Below are 21102 nucleotides of genomic sequence, written 5' to 3'. Positions count from 1 at the left end.
GAGTTAAATATGCTGTCAGCAAAGATGACAAATATGCAGACATCAAAGATTCTGAAAACCAAAATAAGCAGTCACAGTATTATCAACTGGGCATGGAAAGAAAAACTGTACCAGTATATGGCCAATGAAAATGTTCACGGTATAACTTTGGAACACTTACACATTTGTCTCTAATGGATTTATTTATTTTCCTTCTTTATTCCACCTCCTCTTTCACCTCCCAAACTCATCAGAAACTTTTAATTATTTAGGAAGCTCCAGAAAGTTAAAAGAGCAGCTAAATCCAGCAATTCATCCTACTCACATCTACTCACATTCCTGCTCTCTGAATAGCACAATAAAGGAGTGGTGGTAAGAAAGTGAACAATTAAGGTTCGTATCTGAGGTACTTCAAAGCGAAGTAAAAGAGAGAGGCTAGATACACATACCAGACTTCAGTGCTATAAAGTATTTACAAACAACTGAGTGGAATAACCAGGTTTCAATTCTAACCCAATAATAAGGAAACAGTCAAATTATATGGTTGGCTTTTGCTTACCAAAAGGGAATTTTAGAAGTGTGATGATTTAAAAAAAAAATGACTAGTTAAAAATAGAACCATCTGGATTATTTTCCTTGCATTGAGACCATCCTTTCTCCCTCCCCTCAGCTTCCTGTACAATCCAAGAAAGTAACTTTACCATTGTGACTGCTTTTTAACTTTAAGTATTTATTTTAGGAATGTTAGGACCATCAAGAATTTTAGAATCACAGAACTAAAAGGAATCTCATGAAGTCTGCTGACAGTCCACCGGGATATTCTCAAATATTCATTCATCATATACGTGTATCCTCTTCTCAAGGATATTAGTGGAATCTTGTACCTAGAAAATGCCTGGAACTAGTACGTGCCTGGAGAAGGCAATGGCACCCCACTCTAGTACTCTTGCCTGGAAAATCCCATGGACGGAGGAGCCTGGTGGGCTGCAGTCCATGGGGTCCCTAAGAGTTGGACACAGACTGAGCGACTTCACTTTCACTTTTCACTTTCATGCATTGGAGGAAATGGCAACCCACTCCAGTGTTCTTGCCTGGAGAATCCCAGGGACAGGGAAGCCTGGTGGGCTGCCATCTTTGGGGCCGCACAGAGTCGGACACGACTGAAGTGACTTAGCAGCAGCACTTGCCTAATATACATACTAAATGAGTAGATTTGATTAAATTAAATGGAACAGAATTAGACTGTGGAGGGGAAAAGCTCAATAAGGGCTCAAGAAATGAGAGGACATTTGAAGAGCGATATCCACATCTTACCTACTAATACTACAATCCCTCATGATGATCGCTTACTAGTGTCCAATAAGATGCAAGCCGTTTGTGTGTTACATTCACTCTCAAGAATGCGTGATTACTAGACACTTATTTCACTTCAGTTTTCAGTTTTGTGTTGGTTTAGTGTAAGTTGGACTTCGCTGGTGGCTGAGACGGTAAAGTGTCTGTCTACAATGTGAGAGACCTGGGTTTGATCCCTGGGTTGGGGAGATTGCCTGGAGAAGGAAATGGCAACCCACTCCAGTACTCTTGCCTTGAAAATCTCATGGACAGAGGAGCATGGTGCAGGCTACTATCCATGGGGTCGCAAAGAGTCAGGCACGACTGAGCAACTTCACTTTCACTTTAGTGTAAGTTAGGTATCATTAGGTTATAGATTAAATTTACATTATCCTTATATATTTAAGTGACTTTGTTTTTGCATTATAACGGCTTGGCACACTTCCTTCCGTACAATGCATACTCAGTCCTGTGATAGAGACAAACCTGTGTCAGAACACCAGAGCTCTGGTCACTTACTGGCTATAGAATTTTGCAGTTTTAGAATAATCTTGTAGAAACTTAAGAAATAAACATTCAGTTATTAAAGAGATCACTCCCAGAGTCTCAAACATTGTTTCCCATTTAATGTCTTGCTATTCTCTGAAATCCATAAATAAATCACTTCTAGTGAGGAGAAGGCAATGGCACCCCACTCCAGTACTCTTGCCTGGAAACTCCCATGGACGGAGGAGCCTGGTAGGCTGCAGTCCATGGGGTTGCTAAGAGTCAGACACGATTGAGCAACTTCACTTTCACTTTTCACTTTCATGCATTGGAGAAGGCAATGGCAACCCACTCCAGTGTTCTTGCCTGGAGAATCCCAGGGACGGGGGAGCCTGATGAGCTGCCGTCTATAGGGTCGTACAGAGTCAGACACGACTGAAGCGACGCAGCAGCAGCAGCAGCAGCAGCAGCAGCAGCAGCAGCAGCAGCAGCAGCAGCAGCAGCAGCAGCAGCAGCGAACAAAGAAAAAAACTTTCTAATCTTTAATTTCCTAACGTATCGATTTCTGCCCTATCTATCTCAAAGGGCTATTTACAAGATGAAATGAGAAAATACATTAAAGAGCTTTATAAAGAAAAAAGTATAAAGTCAACCATTGGAAGTACCGCTATTTGCCCAACTGGAGATGAGTCAGCCTAGTGGGAGTGAAAGAACATAGTCTTAGGTATTATAGAGATGAAAATTCCTGAATTTAAAAAATCTGGATTCAATCACTTAATAACCATTTAATAACCACAGGATCATGAATCAATTATTCCCAGTAAAATGGGGATAATGACACATATCTTACATTGTAAAGATTAGAGATAATGTCTGTAAAGTGCTTAATCCCATACCTGGCACGATATGCTAAACACTCAATATTTATTTTAATTACAATAGGTCAACATAATTTTCTCACGTGATCACCCTATACATTAGTTCTATAAAGTTACCATAAATGGCAAAGACGAGCATAGAACACAAGTTTTCCTTCTGATAGAACTCTTTTTTAAGTTTTAGCATATTGAACAAGAAACAGTTTTATCATATTGGACACAATTATAAATGTGCAATTTAGGATATCAGTCCAAGGGATAAGTTTTAAAATAACTTCAGAAATAAAATTCATAAATAACTGAATAATCATGAAACAGAGAAACACAGTTTAGTATCCTGCTTTTATCCAACTGGTTCTTAGATTTTGAAAGGATGTTACAACCCACAGATTAATGATGACCCAACAACCAAAAAGACCCACCTATTCAAATATGAATTAATTAAGCAATACCACACGCTAGTAAAGTAATGCTTAAAATTCTCCAAGCCAGGCTTCAGCAATATGTGAACCGTGAACTTCCAGATGTTCAAGCTGGTTTTCGAAAAGGCAGAGGAACCAGAGATCAAATTGCCAACATCCACTGGAGCATCGAAAAAGCAAGAGAGTTCCAGAAAAACATCTATTTCTGCTTTATTGACTATGCCAAAGCCTTTGACTGTGTGGATCACAATAAACTGTGGAAAATTCTGAAGGAGATGGGAATACCAGACCACCTGACCTGCCTCTTGAGAAACCTATATGCAGGTCAGGAAGCAACAGTTAGAACTGGACATGGAACAACAGACTGGTTCCAAATAGGAAAAGGAATACATCAAGGCTGTATACTGTCACCCTGCTTATTTAACTTATATGCAGAGTACATCATGAGAAATGCTGGGCTAGAGGAAGCACAAGCTGGAATCAAGATTGCTGGGAGAAATATCAATAACCTCAGATATGCAGATGACACCACCCTTATGGCAGAAAGTGAAGAAGAACTAAAGAGCCTCTTGATGAAAGTGAAAGAGGAGACTGAAAAAGTTGGCTTAAAGCTCAACATTCAGAAAACGAAGATTATGGCAACTGGTCCCATCACTTCATGGGAAATAGATGGGGAAACAGTGGAAACAGTGGCTGACTTTATTTTTCTGGGCTCCAAAACCACTGCAGATGGTGACTGCAGCCATGAAATTAAAAGACGCTTACTCCTTGGAAGGAAAGTTATGACCAACCTAGACAGCATATTCAAAAGCAGAGACATTACTTTGTCAACAAAGGTCCGTCTAGTCAAGGCTATGGTTTTTCCAGTAGTCATGTATGGATGGGAGAGTTAGACTATAAAGAAAGCTGAGCACTAAAGAATTGATGCTTTTGAACTGTGGTGTTGGAGAAGACTCTTGAGAGTCTCTTGGACTGCAAGGAGATCCAACCAGTCCATCCTAAAGGAGATCAGTCCTGGGTGTTCACTGGAAGGACTGATGTTGAAGCTGAAACTCCAATACTCTGGCCACCTGATGAGAAGAGCTGACTCCTTGGAAAAGACCCTGATGCTGGGAAAGATTGAGGGCAGGAGGAGAAGGGGATGACAGAGGATGAGATAGTTGGATGGCATCACCGACTCGATGGACACGGGTTTGGGTGGACTCTGGGAGTTGGTGAGGGACAGGGAGGCCTGGCGTGCTGCGGTTCATGGGGCCACAGAGTTGGACACGACTGAGCAACAGAACTGAACTGAAGTGATACTAGGATACTGACCCCAAATCCTTCTTAACTATATTTTCTTTAAGAGACATCTCCCCTCAACTTTACACTGGAAGACAATACTTCTCACTTATTTTCCTTTTTTTTTTAGTAAAAAGATTTAACTCTGAAAATCTTCGCATGCAGGAGAAATAACTAGTAATCATTAGCTAATATCCACTTTTCTATGTGCACCTTAAGTTCTCTTCTCTCCTGGTATCCAAATACAGACTTTAACACATTCTAATCTTTAACTTACTGCATTTCTTCATCAGGGAATACTTTCACCCTTGAGTTTGTATAGCACCGGACAGTTTTCCTTCTTTAAGCTTTTCACTAGCGTATATTCAAAGCAATACACTTCAAAGTTTTTCATGATACAATGGACAGTCACTGAACGAAGCTAAAGCAGAATACATCGGTCAAATCTGTCTCAGGTAGTTCTGGTCTCCATGAGTCTAATCTTTACATCTCAAAAATATTCAATATGCTCTTAAGAAGAGACCAAAATGAAAATCACAATGAAGGTAAGTGATAAACTGGAAAACTGGGACTAATATGTTTTCATAACATATCAATTGACAGGAAAATCACTTTGAAAAATGAGGTCTATTTTGATGTACAGTACCAACTTTAATATTTTGGAACTCATAGTCTCAAGGGTTTTAAATCAGATCAAAAAAGATCATTACTAGGAATATGAAGCTTTTGAATTTTTTCAAAGAAAATACTTTATTAATACTTTTAAAATTAATGACTATCTAAATAAATATACTTACGTACATTTTTAAATAGTTGCTCAGCAAGTTCTCTGACATGCTTTATCATCTTCATTGGGTTATTTTCTTCAACTTTAATTCGCTCTACTTCAAAAGCTACCACCTTGGAAAAAGAATCAAATGATAAAGCATCAACTCTAAAATATGCTGAATTAGCAAACCATGTGATGATTTCATACAATTTGCAAACTAAAAGCATACAATATGCATATTATTATTAAAACAAAGTGGGTTTCAGTTCTATTCTAGAGTTAATCAAGTCCTTGGATGTTCTGGTGGTCTCTCTCTCTGATGATTCATGGTCCTGTTTTTTCTTGGGAAAGTCATTATTTTTGGAACTCAATGAGATTCTGTCATTCCCTAGGCCTCACTCAAAGAATTCTCTCACTCAGAGAATTTCAGACAGTCAGAAAGTCTCCAAACATTTCCCTAACTCACAAAACATGAACTAAATGTTCAAACTGGGTCACTGTAGTCCTAGTTCTGCTAACAGTGTGATTTGAAACAAGTCACTAAGACTCCCGAGCTGCAATTTTTTCATCTCTAAAATAAGATTAAGAACAAGATGACCTTAAGGCTCCTTCTAGTTCTCAAATTATAGAACCTCTGATCCATCTCCTTACCAACTAATTTACTGGAAGAACCATGTTATTGTGTTCACTTGGAGTGGAGCACAAAGAGTACTGACAGGAAAAAATGAGGTATGAAGAGGAAGTAAATAGATGGATTTTTTTTAAGGGTATAATATAGGGATTTTCATTCATGCAACTAATAGATTCACGGGAGCAGACAGACATATAAAACTATGACTCCACCTATTGTAGGCCAGCATTCAGAAGGATTGCCAAACAAAGTCAAATGCTTCTTCCCTTCTAACAGGTCTATTTGATGTGGATAAGACAATAGACAGTACTCAAAACTGCTCAAACCTCCATAAGCCTTGCGTGTGGCAGGCTGCCCTCAGCCAAATGAAAACAAGGCAAGAGCAAATGCAGTTGGCCAAAGAGAGTAGAAGAAGAAATTACTTAGGTCTGAGGTCTCATCTCTTTTGGGCCCTTGACAGAAGTATATATATGAGTAACTGGCTTTCAAGTAATAACAACAATAAGACATTAAAAATCATCACTGTAGACTGAACACAGAAGTAGATGAACACTAAGGGGAGACTAACAGGAATTAGCCTACTAGGAGTCTTGAACAGATCCTTGCAGTATTATTGTTTTCAATCTGAAGAACATATATATATATATATATATATATATATATGCATCTGTTGTGTATATAAATGTACATAATAAAAGATAAGTTATATAAAGTTAGAGACATAAAATACAGCTTAATGCTGCCTAGTGGCTTTCAGAGTCATCTACTTGGGGAAAGTCTGTAGGAGGTGGTGAGATATGAGCAGGGTATGAAAAACGGACAAAAAAAGAGAAAGAGAGCACTTTGGGCAAGGGAAGCACTTATAAAAAATAGAGTCTGTGGCAAGCTGGCAAGCACGTTTTCTGGAAGTGTATTAGCTGTGATGAAGCTGCGAGAGAGTATTACTAAAGGAATTTGTATAGCAAGAAAAAGGGTACATAAACCCAAGTTACTATTTCAAATGCTTGAGACTATTAAAATGTAGGTGCTAGAAAGGACCTTGGGGAGCACCTAATTCATCCACATAAATCATTATGTATCAATAAAGGGTGATACATGTTAGTATTAGGTAATCAATGATCAATCATATTAGAGAATCAGAGATCAATAAGTTATCAGAAAAAAACTGTCCACCTCAGGGCACTCTCTCCGAGATCGTCACATGTTTTCTGTTATTATTAAGTAAAGCATATGTGTAGATCGCCATACTCAGAACTAAAGCATGTACCTTTTCTTTTATTCTGACTTTACTTAACTATCTTTACAGAGAATAAAAGACCCTTCTCTAAACAAAGATTTAACTTCTCTGTATGAGATAAAACCACCAGCAGCAACAAAGGTCCATATAGTCAAAGCTATGGTTTTTCCAGCAGTCATGTATAGATGTGAGAGTTGGACCATAAAGAAGGCTAAGCCCTGAAGAATTGATGCTTTTTAACTGTGGTGTTGGAGAACTCGTGAGAGTTGCTTGGACTGCAAGGAGATCAAACCAGTCAATTCCAAATGAAATCAACCCTGAATATGCACTGGAAGGACTGTTGCTGAGGCTGAAGCTCCAATACTTTGGCCACATGACTTGAAGAGCCAACTCACTGGAAAAGACCCTGATGCTGGGAAAGATTGAAAGCAAAAGAAGGGGGCAGCAGAGGATGAGATGGTTAGACAGCATCACCAACTCAATGGATATGAACTTGAGCAAACTCTGGGAGATAGTGGAGGACAAAGGTGCCTGGTGTGCTGCAGTCCATGGGGTTTCAAAGAGTTGGACACAACTTAGTGACTGAAAGACAACAACCACCACCAGCAGCATAACACAACAACAATCACCAGCAGCATAATATGATCACTATTACTATTCTCTACTACTCTAGGTACTAGGAGTGGTTTTCTTTTACAAACTTCTGAGAACATTACATTTCTTGGTTCTAACATAATGCTCTTCCAGAAGTTTAAATGGGAGTAAGAGCCATTGTTCTGTCTATCAGAATGGGCTTCTATGAACATAGTTAATGATAAATGGAAAGATGCATCACAATAAGAAAAATCAAAACTAATACAAAATAGCATCCTTATTTTGAGTTGCATCTGCTCGAACTCTTCCTTTATATGGCCAGTTCCTTGAACAAAAAGATTAACTGCTTGAACATAGAGACTAAATCTGCCTTTCATATATTTAATATCTCCTAAAGGAAATACGAGCTCTGGGTTGGGAAGATCCCTTGGAGAAGGGAAAGTGAAAGTGAAGTCGCTCAGTCGTGTCTGACTCTTTGTGACCCTGTGGACTATAGCCCAACAGGCTCCTCAGTCCATGGGATTCTCCAGACAAGAATACTGGAGTGGGTTGCCATTTCCTTCTCCAGGGGATCTTCCCAACCCAGGGATCGAACCCAGGTCTCCCGCATTGCAGGCAGACGCTTTAACCTCTGAGCCACCAGGGAAGCCCAAGCGAAGTCGCTCAGTCGTGTCCAACTCTTTGTGAACCCATACCTACCAGGCTCCTCCCTCCATGGGATTCTTGAAGGGAAGGGCTCCAGTATTTTGGCCTGGACAATTCCATGGACTGTATAATCCATGAGGTTGCAAAAAGTTGGACACCACTTAGTGACTTTCACTTTTACTTTCAAAGAAGCTACACAAATGCCAGAAAAAAATCAGCATTAGTTAAGAATGGTTTAGCTAAATGCAAAGAAAGTGCTAATTCTTACTTGAAATTTGCTATATTTTCCAAGGATTAGTACTTAAGAAAACACCCTGATTTGTGGTTCTTTTATGGAGAAACTGAAATTTTGGGCTCCTTACTTTATTTCCCAAGCTTTGATTAAAATAAAGATAACAGTAAAAATAAATAAATAAAAAAGAATGGCTTAGTTAAACTATAGCTCTAGGACACAGATTTAATGTAATTGCAGTTTGAAATAACATATTTATACATTAAACTTAGACCTTTCTCTCTATAAAACTGGTAAGTTCTACCTATACAACCACTGTCAATTTTTCAAAAAGATTTTAATCAACTATTTAAAATTCAGTTGTTCAAGGAATTTCCCAGTGGTCCAACAGTTAGGACTCTGAGCTTCCAATGCAGGGGGTACAGATTTGATCCCTGGTTTGGGAACTAAGATCCCACAAGCCAAAAAAGTATTCAACTGTTCAAAATTTCTATGTATTTTACTTCTGAGACATCCTATAATTATATTTTTTCTAATCCACATTATAAACACCAAAATCTGATATGTATAATAAATTTTTAAATCTTAATTAAATGTTTAAAACACTGCTTCTCTACTTTTAGCTACTAATTTTGTCTGTAAATAATGCATTCATTTGATGATAAGTATACCTCATCAAAGAGATCACAGGATCTATAGGGAGGACCTCTTTCTGAAACAAAACCTGCAAATGCCATTCCATTGAGAACTTTAGTGAGGAAATCATTCTCAACTAGACCACGCTGTCCCAAGAAAGCTGTCTGTAAAGAAAAACAATGTGAAATGAATAATGAATAAGTTATCACTTAGTAATGAATGAATGGTCAAAACAGACACATACTAGAAAGATCAAAGCCTGAATAAACGTCTTCATGCATAAGTATGTTGTTATAAAATACATTTCTCTCTAAAAGGGCTTTGATACCTGAAATACTACATATATTGAATAAAAATAAACCTGTCTGTAAAGCAGGAGCAGAAATCAGAAATAACCTCAATTTTAAAAGAAAAATCAATTTAAAGTTAACATATTCTAAAGGAAAATGTATCAGTTCCACAGTATTATTAAAAATTATCAGACACCTGACACTAACACAACACTGTAAATCAACTACATGCCAATAAAAATGATTTAAAAAAGAAAAAAATTATCAACTAGCCACACAAAGCAGAGATATTAAATAAAAAAATTTGATAGATTAAACTCAAAATACATGGCTAGAAAAAGATTGCCAAATTCTTTTAATTAAATTAGAGTTTACATTTTGGACAGACACAGTATAGTATTAGATCTTACCTTGTGAAAATGTATTACTGGTTCTGCGTGAATTCTTATAAGCTGTAAGCATGATCTATATCCTTGGAAAAGTTGTGCAAATAATCTAAGAAAAACTGCACGCACTTCCTTATCCTGAAAATATAAGAAGAAACATGATAACTGAATTTCTTAAAAAACAAAAGAAAAATCACAAATTAGAAAGTTGTAAAGAACCTGAGAGATTATTCAATAAATCTGTGCTTCCTATGCAGAAGTCTCATTTGTAGCAGAACTAAGTAGTGGGCATCTAGTCTGTGCCACAGTTGGACAGTGTAGGCTGTTAAATAGTTCCTTTAAAAACTGAACCTAGTAAAACTTTCCTCTAGTACATCCAATTTTCCTCGCAGAAAAAAACATAAATCAGAGAGTCTCTGCTTTCACCATGTTAGAGAAGAGCATATTTCCCAAGACATTTGATTTTTATCGCCATCGAAAGAATTACTGTCACAAATACAAAAGAAAAAACTCAAGACTATTTTAAAAGCTTATGATATTATTCCTAAGTTTATACTACTTCTAAAAATCTATTCTTACATTAATAAAGTATGACTTGAAAGTCTGTTTTGATAATTCAGATTTTAAAAAAATCATAGTTTTAGAACTCTAAGGAAACTCTCAGATTTAGTCGATCCCTTATTTAATAGATGAAGAAATAGTTAAAAATGCTTCATAACTCATCAAAGGTATGCAGTTCTATAACTTTCCATACTAGCCACAAAGCTCATCAATAAGAAATGCACTGATCAAAATAAAACAGGGGTCTCTGCTGTAAGTCACTCTTTTATGACTTTCAATTGGAGCTACATTTATCCACTCACTCAAACTTGATTTTCTCCTGTGACCAACGACCTCTGTTTCCATTTTTTATAAGCTTCCCTTTTTTATCCTTGCCTGACCCTTTCGATTTGATGCTTGGCACTTTTCAGGCTCTAATCTAGGTTCTGATTTTTTTGTCCCATACTTAGTCATGCCTCCTCAGAGCAAACAGTCTTAGCCTACTCCTCTCCCAATCAATGTACTGCCTGTGGCTTCCCCTTCAGGAGGTCACAAGGTCAATCAGTGGCAATTCTCCTAATTTCTAATTGGGCACACCTTTACTAGGCTGTCCATCTAACTCTCACTATACTTAGCTTCTTTGAAAAATATACAAAGAAAAGCAACTCTTTTGAAAAACATCAATTTTAAATATTAAACTTCTTACCAGCATTTTTGAGTGGGATAAAGCTGTTCGTGGAGGGGGAAAAGCATGATCTGCTACTTCCAAATCTGGGTGTAGAATCTAAAGCAAAGAAGCTCTGTTATGTAAAATACCAATAAAACCTATTATTTGATCTACTGGTGGCATTAAGATGAAACAGTCTCAGTATGTGAATTACAATATATTCACTCCCTCCAGGAAAACATTAGCTGAGGCAGCTCTGCAGGTACTATGTGAAAAGATAGTCAAGAAAAAAATATTCAATTAAAATATCTGTTACAGGGAAACACACATAGTTTGGTTTCATTTATTTGAATATAGCCGATCCCTTCTCCAGGGGATCTTCCTAACCCAGGGATCGAACCCAGGTCTCCCACATTGCAGGCGGATTCTTTACCAGCTAAGCCACCAGGGAAGCCCAAGCATACTGGAGTGGGTAGCCTATCCCTCCTCCAGGGGATCTTCCTGACCTGGGAATCAAACTGGGGTCTCCTGCATTGCAGGCAGATTCTTCACCAGCTGAGCTGACAGGGAAGCCAAATACCAAGCCACCAGTATCACCAGCCGAATACCAAGTTACTACTATATATAGTAGTATACCATATACATATATTTCATTTATACGATATAAACAGAAATGAAAATGTAAAGTTCTGAAATACACACTGAAACATAAAATAGTAGTCACCTCTGAGAGAGGATCGTCTAGGGCAGAGCTATTTATCCATACAGTTGAAAATTTAAAGCATTTATTTTTATGTTTTTTAAATATAATTAAAAATTAATTAATGAAAATACTGAGAAGAAACAGAATAAGTTTGTGAACCTCACAGTCCAGAGGGGTGACAGTATAACACAATGTGACAAGTGTTATAAATATATAAAATAATAATATGTGAATATAAAGTATAATTAATTCAACCCCAAAAGAGAAGGCAACATTTGTGTTAGGCTTTGAAGGAAGGCAGGCTGAGGGGGCATGTGGGAAAGACACATCCATGCAGGGCTTACACAGGGAAAATAATTCTGCATCAGTAAGCAGCAAATTTTTGTCTTTGCAGAATTACTTTCAAATACCGAAGATTTGGTATTATATTCTTACAATAGACCAAAAAGCTCAAAACAATACTTACGAATGACACCAAAATATCAATAATATTTATAATTTAGTCATCAAATCATTATCACAGTATAGGAACATCTTCATGTCTATAAAAATGTCCCTGATTACCACACTGTGTAATCATCTGATTATGATTATTTACTGACCAAATGAAGCTGATATACTTGTATGTCAAATCTCCCACACAGTCCATCAAATATGGTATCTTTTTAGTCCTATACGCTTATGTACACTGTAGCATATGATCCAACAAAGTGTTTGAAGACTGCATAAACAGGCATACTCAGTTTTACCAACTCTGCATTTCACTCATTGTCAAATTTGGTGGCACAAGCGTTGAAGGTTAAGGTTTAACAGGGTGCAGCAAAACCTCTACCAAAAGCCACGGGCTTAAGAACTAGAATCTTAACCTATGTTAATTTTGGTATTTAATCCCTCAATAATTGAAAACATCATTAAGTAAATGTACATTAATATTTTTAAACTTATTTAATATTTCTAGAAACAAAATAAAACTTTTTCAGTCACTCAAATACTATGTTCTTAGCTTTTGCTATATCCATATACCACCGACGTAATTGTTTAGCTAATGTTTTTATTTGAAATGTCTTTAACAACTCATCTCTTTAACTCTAGTATTTTCTTAGAAGATATCATCTGTGAAATCACAGGTTTTGTATGCTATTTTTAATAAAATAAACATTATAATAAATATATAACTATTAAAATTTAAAAGTTGCCACATACCACCCTAAATCATCTCCATACTTCACTCTGGGAAAGAGGTATTTGTCATCCTTTATATAAAGCATTCATCCTACCGATAATGACTAAGAAACAGAGGATGGAATGTGATTTGCTCAAAAATACCCAGTGGCAGGATGCTGACTGGAATTTAGGTCTCCTAAATTCTAACCTAGTATGCTTTTTACTCTATCACACTTGGTATTCCAGATTACAGATTATATTGGGAACAAGTCAGTCTTCTCTAAAAGTTCCCATCCTACACACCACTACAACAACGTAAGGACCAACACAACTTTGGAAATTTCTGAAAATAAAACCCCTCTTGGTAATCCTAGACTTCTGAGTTCCTATCTAAGTTCCTATTTAAGGGGGGAAAAAGATTTTAAACAGCTCAGACTAGAACACTACTCAAGAAAAATATGTAAGCCTTAATTCTAGTAATAGCTTGAAAGGGAATGAAGAATTTCTAAGTTTCAAATTTCTGATGATGGATAAGTGGGCTACTAAAAGGTTGTCAATAAAATAAATACTGTGCTTCGAGCTTTTAAAAATAAACAAAGGTTGACAAAAAATAAATTTGTTTCAATGAGAAACACTCAGATCACAAGATTTCTTATAGCTTCAATGCACAGAATACTGACATTTATCAGTAAGTCACATCTTTTTGTAGTATGCTGGAAACACTGGCCAGTCCTCATCACACTGCTTTGCAAGAAGCACATGTACCACAGAGAAATGAGATGTCATTGAGAAAGGTGAAGGAAAACGAACAGGTGCTAGCTTCTAATGAGAGAAGTTAGGAGATTCAAGGATTTTGAGGCATAGTCTGGTCTTATTTTCAGAGGTGTGTTTCTAATACCTAGAATAAATATTCACTTAGGATTCAGAGTATACTCTTTAGATAATATTTTGTAAATTATCCTATTCTAACACTATATGAGAATACATATATATATTTTAAGAACATATAACTCATTTTTAAGTAATTACACTGTCAATGAATGATATCCAATTACCTTAGTTTAGATTTAAATCAAGAGAAAAATACTTCAAGAAATTAAGTAAATTAAGAAAGAATATATCATACCAAAGAAAGAGCTGCTTGAGTCTGTTGTAGAAGTGGTTCCGGAAGGGAAGAGAGGTGAATACATTCAGGAATTTTAATAGTGCCTCCATCCAAGTCAGCTATGATTACATCTAACTGAAGAAAATTTAAAAAAATCTAATTAATAAAATGTCTTTCTAGATTGATTTTCAGCTACTGTATATTTCCCAGTTTCCTCTGAAATTAGATGTGGCATATGACCAAGTTTCTGCTAAGGGAACATTAAAAGTGATGTGCACATTTTCAGGCATTCAAAACAGAGGTCCAGTCAGGCCCTCCTATGCTTTCTTTCCTCTTACTATCGCTGAAACTATGAACTAACAACCCAATCTTGAACACATTCAGAGGATGACAATGCCTAAGTGGATTCTAGTGGAGAAGCAAGAAGCAAAGAAGCATGATCCTTCCTTGAATGAGTTCATGGAACAAACTGGTCTGACATAATGGAACACTTCTACAAACTGCTGCATGAGTGTTAAATAAAATTCCATTTTGTTTAAGCCATTGCATTTTGCATGCTTTATTATAGTAGTTCAGCCATATCCTAAATAACATAGTAATCGTAAGAGTTAACAAGCAAAGCAACTAGTATATATTGAAACAGCACTGTTCAGGTAGCTAAATCACTAATGTTTAGCATTTTACAAAATCTATTTTAAAATAACATGAAAAATGTAATAGAGAAACCAGTCAAAATTATGGAAGGTATTATGTTGCTAACAGGATTAAAATTAATTCTAATTTATTCAATGAAAAGTTAAGAAATTCACTTCTGTCAATATTTGGTTTGTCTAACTTCCACAGACTGTTTTTATTTACTGGGGAAAAAACTGCCTACAAACCAAATGAGTGAGTTTTTAATTAGTACTAATGAGGTTTGACTTAATGCTTATGCATTTACAGGTATTTTTATATGTTGATATCAAAGTTAAAAAATTATCAGTATATAAAGTCAGAAAAAAGAATGAGGGTCCTGTTTATAACTGCAATGTGCAATCGTCTTCTGTCAGTTTAAATGACAATTATGATTTGACTACAATTGTAATTATACAAAAGTACCTACAGAGCTTACCTCTTCACTGGCATTTATAACTAAAATCAAATTAGAATAACAAACTCTTTAGGATTTATGAATCACAGATGTCATATAACCCAACCTTTCAATGAAGAATTTTTCTTAAATTCCCTGAAAAGTGTCATGCAATCTGTCTTTGCACTCTACTTAGAGTACTCTTCACATAAGGAGACACATTCATCATCACTGGGCAGCTCTATTTAGTTGAAAATTCTTAGACCGAGCAGAAATTTGTTTCTATATCCACTATACCCACTGATTCTATTTCAGCCTCTACCCCTTCTTTCTATGACAGCTACTTAAATATTAATCTTTAGCTATCAAATAACATTAGGTTATTACCTGTGAACATTTTCTTAGGCCCTCAAAGAACATGGTTTCTAAACTCTTGAAATCCTAAATGTCCTTCTATGAAGTCCCAATTTTGTTACAGTCCTTCTTAAAGCACACTACAGAGAAGTAAACTTGTTTTTAAGAGCTGGTTGAATACAGAGTATTACTTTCTCTCCTTTAGTATTTCCACTTAGTATTAAGAACAGAATAATCTGGGGGTGGTGGGGGGGAGCTCACAATAAACTTGTATTCCAACAAAACCCTTCATTCCTTTGCAAATGCTTTTTGCTTTCTGCAAGTGAAAAAGTGAAAGTAGCTCAGTTGTGTCCAACTCTCTGTGTACCCATAGACCATACGGTCCATGGAATTCTCCAGGCCAGAATACTGGAGTGGGTAGCATTATCACAGACCTCATTTCAAAATGTGATTAAAGCACTCATAATAAAAGCATAAATAGACTGCTAAAAATGGATAATTTTATCTTCCTTTCTCATATGTGAGATGAAGAATATAGAAAGATAAATTTAATATGCCAAAAGAGGGAAATTTTAAAAGATTAATGAATTCACTTTATAAATCTCCTGTACTTGCTATGAGGAAATATTAATGTATTTCGGTTTTTTAATGATGCTGTGCTTCCAGCCAATCCTTTCTATTGGGAATGGAACAGATTTGAAAATAGTAATTAATTGAAGTGGTATAGGACTGAGGAGGTCATGGCAACCCACTCCAGGATTCTTGCCTGGAAAATCCCACAAACAGAGGAGCCCGGCAAGCTACAGTCCATGGGGTTGCACAGAGTCGGATACGACTGAAGCGACTTAGCAGGCAAGCAGGACTCAAAGAAATGTAAGAAACCCCTGATCTCAATAACTAGCAATTTAAAGATGAATACTTACAAGTTCATGAACATCAGTTTTAAAGACAGAATGTACTCCAATAATGAAAGGTGTTGGGGAACTCAGAACTTCCAGGAGCTGAGCCGGGAGAATAGGAATATAAGGGTAACTAGAAATAATAAAAATACATGTGAGAAATATTTGTTCTTCCATAATACAACATACCTTTCTTTCATTTTTATACTTTTTGAATTTTAGATTATCTATGTTTAGAAATTATCAATAATATTCTCAGAGTTGTTAATATTAAATTCTTGGGAGGAAAAGAGATTTTAAAGATTCTTCATGTGAAAGGTATGATCTGATATAAGAAGATATGAAGTAAGCAGGGCAGGTTTCTTATGTCTTACCCCTCTAGGCAAGCAATCTCTTTAAGTTTTTCAAACTTGCTTGAAAGAATTTTTCCTTATATAGACATCTGACATCAGCTGGTAACACTGACTTCCTGATGGAACAACCCCCACCCCCCACATACTGGTGATAATGTATTTCTCTATATAAAACAATCATTTGAGTTACATTTTCTCTACTTGATTTTTATATTTGGTAAGAATGGCAAGGTACAAAATTAAAGTTTAGAATGCTCTCTTATCTGGAGGTTTAAAAAAAGCACACAGGTTAAAAAATATTTTTAATAAAATCTGTAGACTGTCTAAATTTTTTCTAGGTCACTGCGATTAACAAATTGATAAAAAATATTAGAATAAAATATTGTACTTACAGCACTCTCAGTCATCACTGTTTTCCTTTATACTTTTTATTACAAAAAAATTAACATCCCTCTCTGCCCCCAAAAGAGAGGGGAAAAAAGGACGATAAAGCCTCACGTATTTAATCAGCTTTGACAATCACCAATGCATGGTCACATATATATTTGTACGCATTTTTGTTCTTTTTCCTACCACATTATTTGGATCAAATCCCAGATACCATATCACATATACATAAATACTTTAGTATATATCTAAAAAAGGGAAGGGCTCTTTTAAAGGTAAAACTATAATACCACTATAACTGCCTGAATTAACAATAATTTCTTAATATTAAATAATCAGTACTATCTTAAGACTTTTATCTCCAACTATATTCAAAGGGAATTAAATGTTGCTGACAATACTATTTAAATTGATTACTTTTTCATGAAAGGAATCAACACTCAATAATAGGCAACTTGGAAAAGTTCCAAATTCCAGGCTAGATTTCTATCAGAATCATGACTCATAACAGCATAACTTTGTAAAATATGCCCTTGTTGTTCAAAACTGTTGTGAAATGATGCTTTAATTGGTCATTGATAAGTAATGCATAATCTAGGAATAAATAAAAACACCAAATAAAAACCCTCACCTATATTTAAGAGGAAACATTAATGACTCCAGGGCTCTACAAGCATCACTAAGTCTCTGGAAACTTGCAGAATGGAAGAGAACCTTATTTTCTGTAAGGACCGCACAAAAGAGGCTGAGGACATTTTGAATTCCTGAAAACACAAAGAGCAAATGCTTACCAAATGCATTTAGTTTTATTATGTGCTGCCAAGAAACATAGCCTTAGAATTACATGCAATGAAAAAGCCAACACTTAAAAAATCTCTGAAGAAAAATATTTAGTTAAACCATGAATTCCAAAGAGCCTATGGGTATTTGTTTTCCCAAACTTTCAGTTTGGTTTGTCTTATTCTTCAAATCAGTGTACACTCACTGAATATATTAGTTAATTGGAAATATACTATTACCTTCTTTTCAACTTCATCTCCAAGGTCTGTACTTAAATTTCTATTTTAGATGCTTGGCCTTTTTCTAACTTTTTTCCCTTTTAAAGTTAATTTGTCTGAGGTTAACATAACCAAACCAGTTTTGTTCTTGAAATTTTCCTACTATATCTTTTTTCCAACTTTTTACATCACCCTTTCTCTACTTCTTGGAAATAGCATATAGTTGACAATTTTTAAAAAAATCTCCTCTAAAAGCAAGAAAAAAGCAACATAGGAGAATAATATGAATTTATAATTTACATTAAGAGGAAATCAAAATGGCTGATTAACATGAAAAGAAGCTCCAACACTTTTAATAATCAGAAAAATTCAAACGAAAAAATTCAGGACGTATGATTTTAAACCTACTACAATAGCCGAAATTAGAATTTGACAATTCTAAGGTTTTATGAAGATGGTAGGGAAAGGATCATATACACTGCTGTGATGAATATAAATAAAGTCAAGATGCACAGGCACATACCCTGGTATCTAGTAAATGCAGTAATTTTAATAATTCCATTTTGAGTTATTTATCATAGAAACTTTCATGTGTACCCAAGAAGATAAGGTACAAAGAGGAGCATTGCAGAAGTATTTAAATAATGAAAAAAGTGGATACATCCCAAATATAAGAATGAAAAATAAATTGTAGTAAAATTTTAAGTTGAATTTACTTAAAGTTAAACTTCTGACTGAAGATGGCAAATGTTGACTAAAACAAAAAAACTAAAACTAAAACTTTATTATTCAAAATTTATAAAGTGAAATAATTATTAAAGAAATTTAAACATTTTCAAGTGATACGGCTTTGGTAGAGGGTAGGTCTATAACATTTACACCTGTGACTTTAAGATTCAAACATTACTAAAACTTTAGGGATACCTTTACAACCTGAAAATAAGAGAGCTAGTGCTAATATATCAACGTAAACAACTCTCCCAAATATAATGTTGAATGAGGAAAGTATGGTATAAAGTGATTCTATAGAATGATAGCATTTATATATTGCTTAAAACCATACAAAATGCTGCTATATACCGTTCAGGTATATATCAGTACAAACATAGACTATATAAAGATATATCCATGAATAAAGAGAACCGAATAAAGGATAGTATTATCTCTGGGATGAGGTGGCATACGCAAGAAGTTTCAGCTATATTTATAATGCCACATTTATTAAACTGAATAACATGTGTGTGTTCAGTTGTTCAGTCGTTTTGGACTCTTCGTGACCCTGCGGACTATAGCCCTCCAGGCTCCTCTGTCCATGGAATTTCCCAGACAGGAACACTGGAGAAGGCTGCCATTTCCTTCTGCGCAGGGGATCTTTGCAACCCAGGGACTGAACACGTGTCTCTTGTGTCTCTAGCACTAGTAGGCAGACTCTTTACCACTGAGCCACCTAACAGATAACATTAAATATTTTTCTTTAGAAATAATTAAAGCTTACAAAAAAGCTCCAAGAACAGAGTACCCAAATATCCCTCACAATGACTCACCTAATGTTGAATTTTGCTCTATTTGCTTTAACATTTGTACTTTATGTGTAAGCATACCTTGCCTCTTTCTAAAATCACACACACATTTTCTGACCCATGTGACTGTACACATCATGACATTCACCCTTAAATATGTCAGCATGTTTTTCCTAAGAATAAAGATAATATCTTCCTTAAGCGCAGTATGTTTATCCCCCTCAGCAAATTTAACATGTTGCAATATTTTAAGTCTAATCCAAAATCACTGCAGATGGTGACTGCAGCCATGAAATTAAAAGATGCTTGCTCTTTGGAAGAAAAGCTATGACCAACCTAGACAGCATATTCAAAAGCAGAGACATTACTCTGGCAACAAAGAAAGGTCCGTCTAGTCAAAGCTATGGTTTTCCAGTAGCCATGTATGGATGTGAGAGTTGGACTATAAAGAAAGCTGAGCACCGAAGAATTGACGCTTTTGAACTGTGGTGTTGGAGAAGACTCTTGAGAGTCCCTTGGACTGCAAGGAGATCTTACCAGTCCATCCTAAAGGAAATCAATCCTGAATATTCATTGGAAGGACTGATGCTGAAGCTGAACCTCCAATACTTTGGCCACCTGATGTGAAGAGCTGACTCATTTGAAAAGACCCTGATGCTGGGAAAGATTGAAGGCAGGAGAAGGGGACGACAGAGGATGAGATGGTTGGATAGCATCACTGACTGGATGGACATGAATTTGAACAAGCTCCGGGAGTTGGTGATGGACAATGAAGCCTGGCATGCCGTAGTCTATGGGGTCACAGAGTTAGACATGACTGAGTAGGTAAACTGAACTGAATATTTTAAATCTAATCTTACATGTGTATTCTTGTTTCATTCTGACACAAAATTATTCTTTGTAACTTCTCCCCTACCATCAGGATTCATTCAAAGCTTAATATTTCATTTAGGTGTCCTGTTTCTTTGCTGTGCTGTGCTTTGTTGCTTAGGATGGAGCATTTCCACAGCATTAAATTATTTTCATTGAGATGAAATTCACATACCATAAAATTAACCATTTCAAAGAGAACAATTTACTGATTTGCTTACTGAATCATTCCAAGGAGTATATCCTACTCAATCACATTCTATGATTCTTTACCATATTGTAGAATTTGGTTTGCCAATATTTTGTTGAAGATTTTTGCATCTAAATTCTAAGTGCGAAACCTGTAGCTTCTTTTTCTCATAGTGTCCTAATACCATAGTGGTATTAGGGTAATGCTGGCCTTGTAAAATGAGTTTGGAAGAGTTCCCACTTCTATTTTTCAGGACAGTCTCTAATATACAGCTATTAATTCTTCAAATTTTTCATTGGATTCATCCAGTGAAGCCGTATGGTCCTGGACTTTTATTTTAGGGATGTTTTTGATTACTGATTCAATCTCCTTGTTAATAACTGTCTTGTTCAGACTTCCTATTTCTTTATTATTGTTTTGGTAGGTTTTATGTTTCTAGGAAGTTATTCATTCTTCCAGGTTATCTAATTATTGGTGTGATCACA

At 35.8% G+C, this 21102-nt stretch overlaps 1 protein-coding gene across 10 annotated transcripts in view; it reads right to left on the bottom strand.

The window, feature by feature from the left end:
• Positions 1 to 21102, bottom strand: part of SBF2 (SET binding factor 2) — a 499008-nt gene that overhangs the window by 206324 nt on the left and 271582 nt on the right. For all 10 annotated transcript variants that reach the window (XM_060399918.1, XM_042233068.1, XM_015101036.3 and 7 more), the window contains 7 exons: positions 17671 to 17803; positions 16324 to 16432; positions 13999 to 14112; positions 11045 to 11122; positions 9823 to 9936; positions 9158 to 9286; positions 5180 to 5278 (listed from right to left, as the gene is read on the bottom strand). In XM_060399918.1, the coding sequence (XP_060255901.1) occupies positions 5180 to 5278; positions 9158 to 9286; positions 9823 to 9936; positions 11045 to 11122; positions 13999 to 14112; positions 16324 to 16432; positions 17671 to 17690 (663 nt within the window). In that variant the 5' untranslated portion in view covers positions 17691 to 17803. The remainder of the gene's footprint in view (positions 1 to 5179; positions 5279 to 9157; positions 9287 to 9822; positions 9937 to 11044; positions 11123 to 13998; positions 14113 to 16323; positions 16433 to 17670; positions 17804 to 21102) is intronic.

The sequence above is a fragment of the Ovis aries genome, chromosome 15 (genome assembly GCF_016772045.2).
Source record: "Ovis aries strain OAR_USU_Benz2616 breed Rambouillet chromosome 15, ARS-UI_Ramb_v3.0, whole genome shotgun sequence".
In the NCBI taxonomy this organism is placed as follows: Eukaryota; Metazoa; Chordata; class Mammalia; order Artiodactyla; family Bovidae; genus Ovis; species Ovis aries.
The sequence above is the reverse complement of the archived record's forward strand: the minus strand, read 5'-3'. Positions and strand labels throughout refer to the sequence as shown.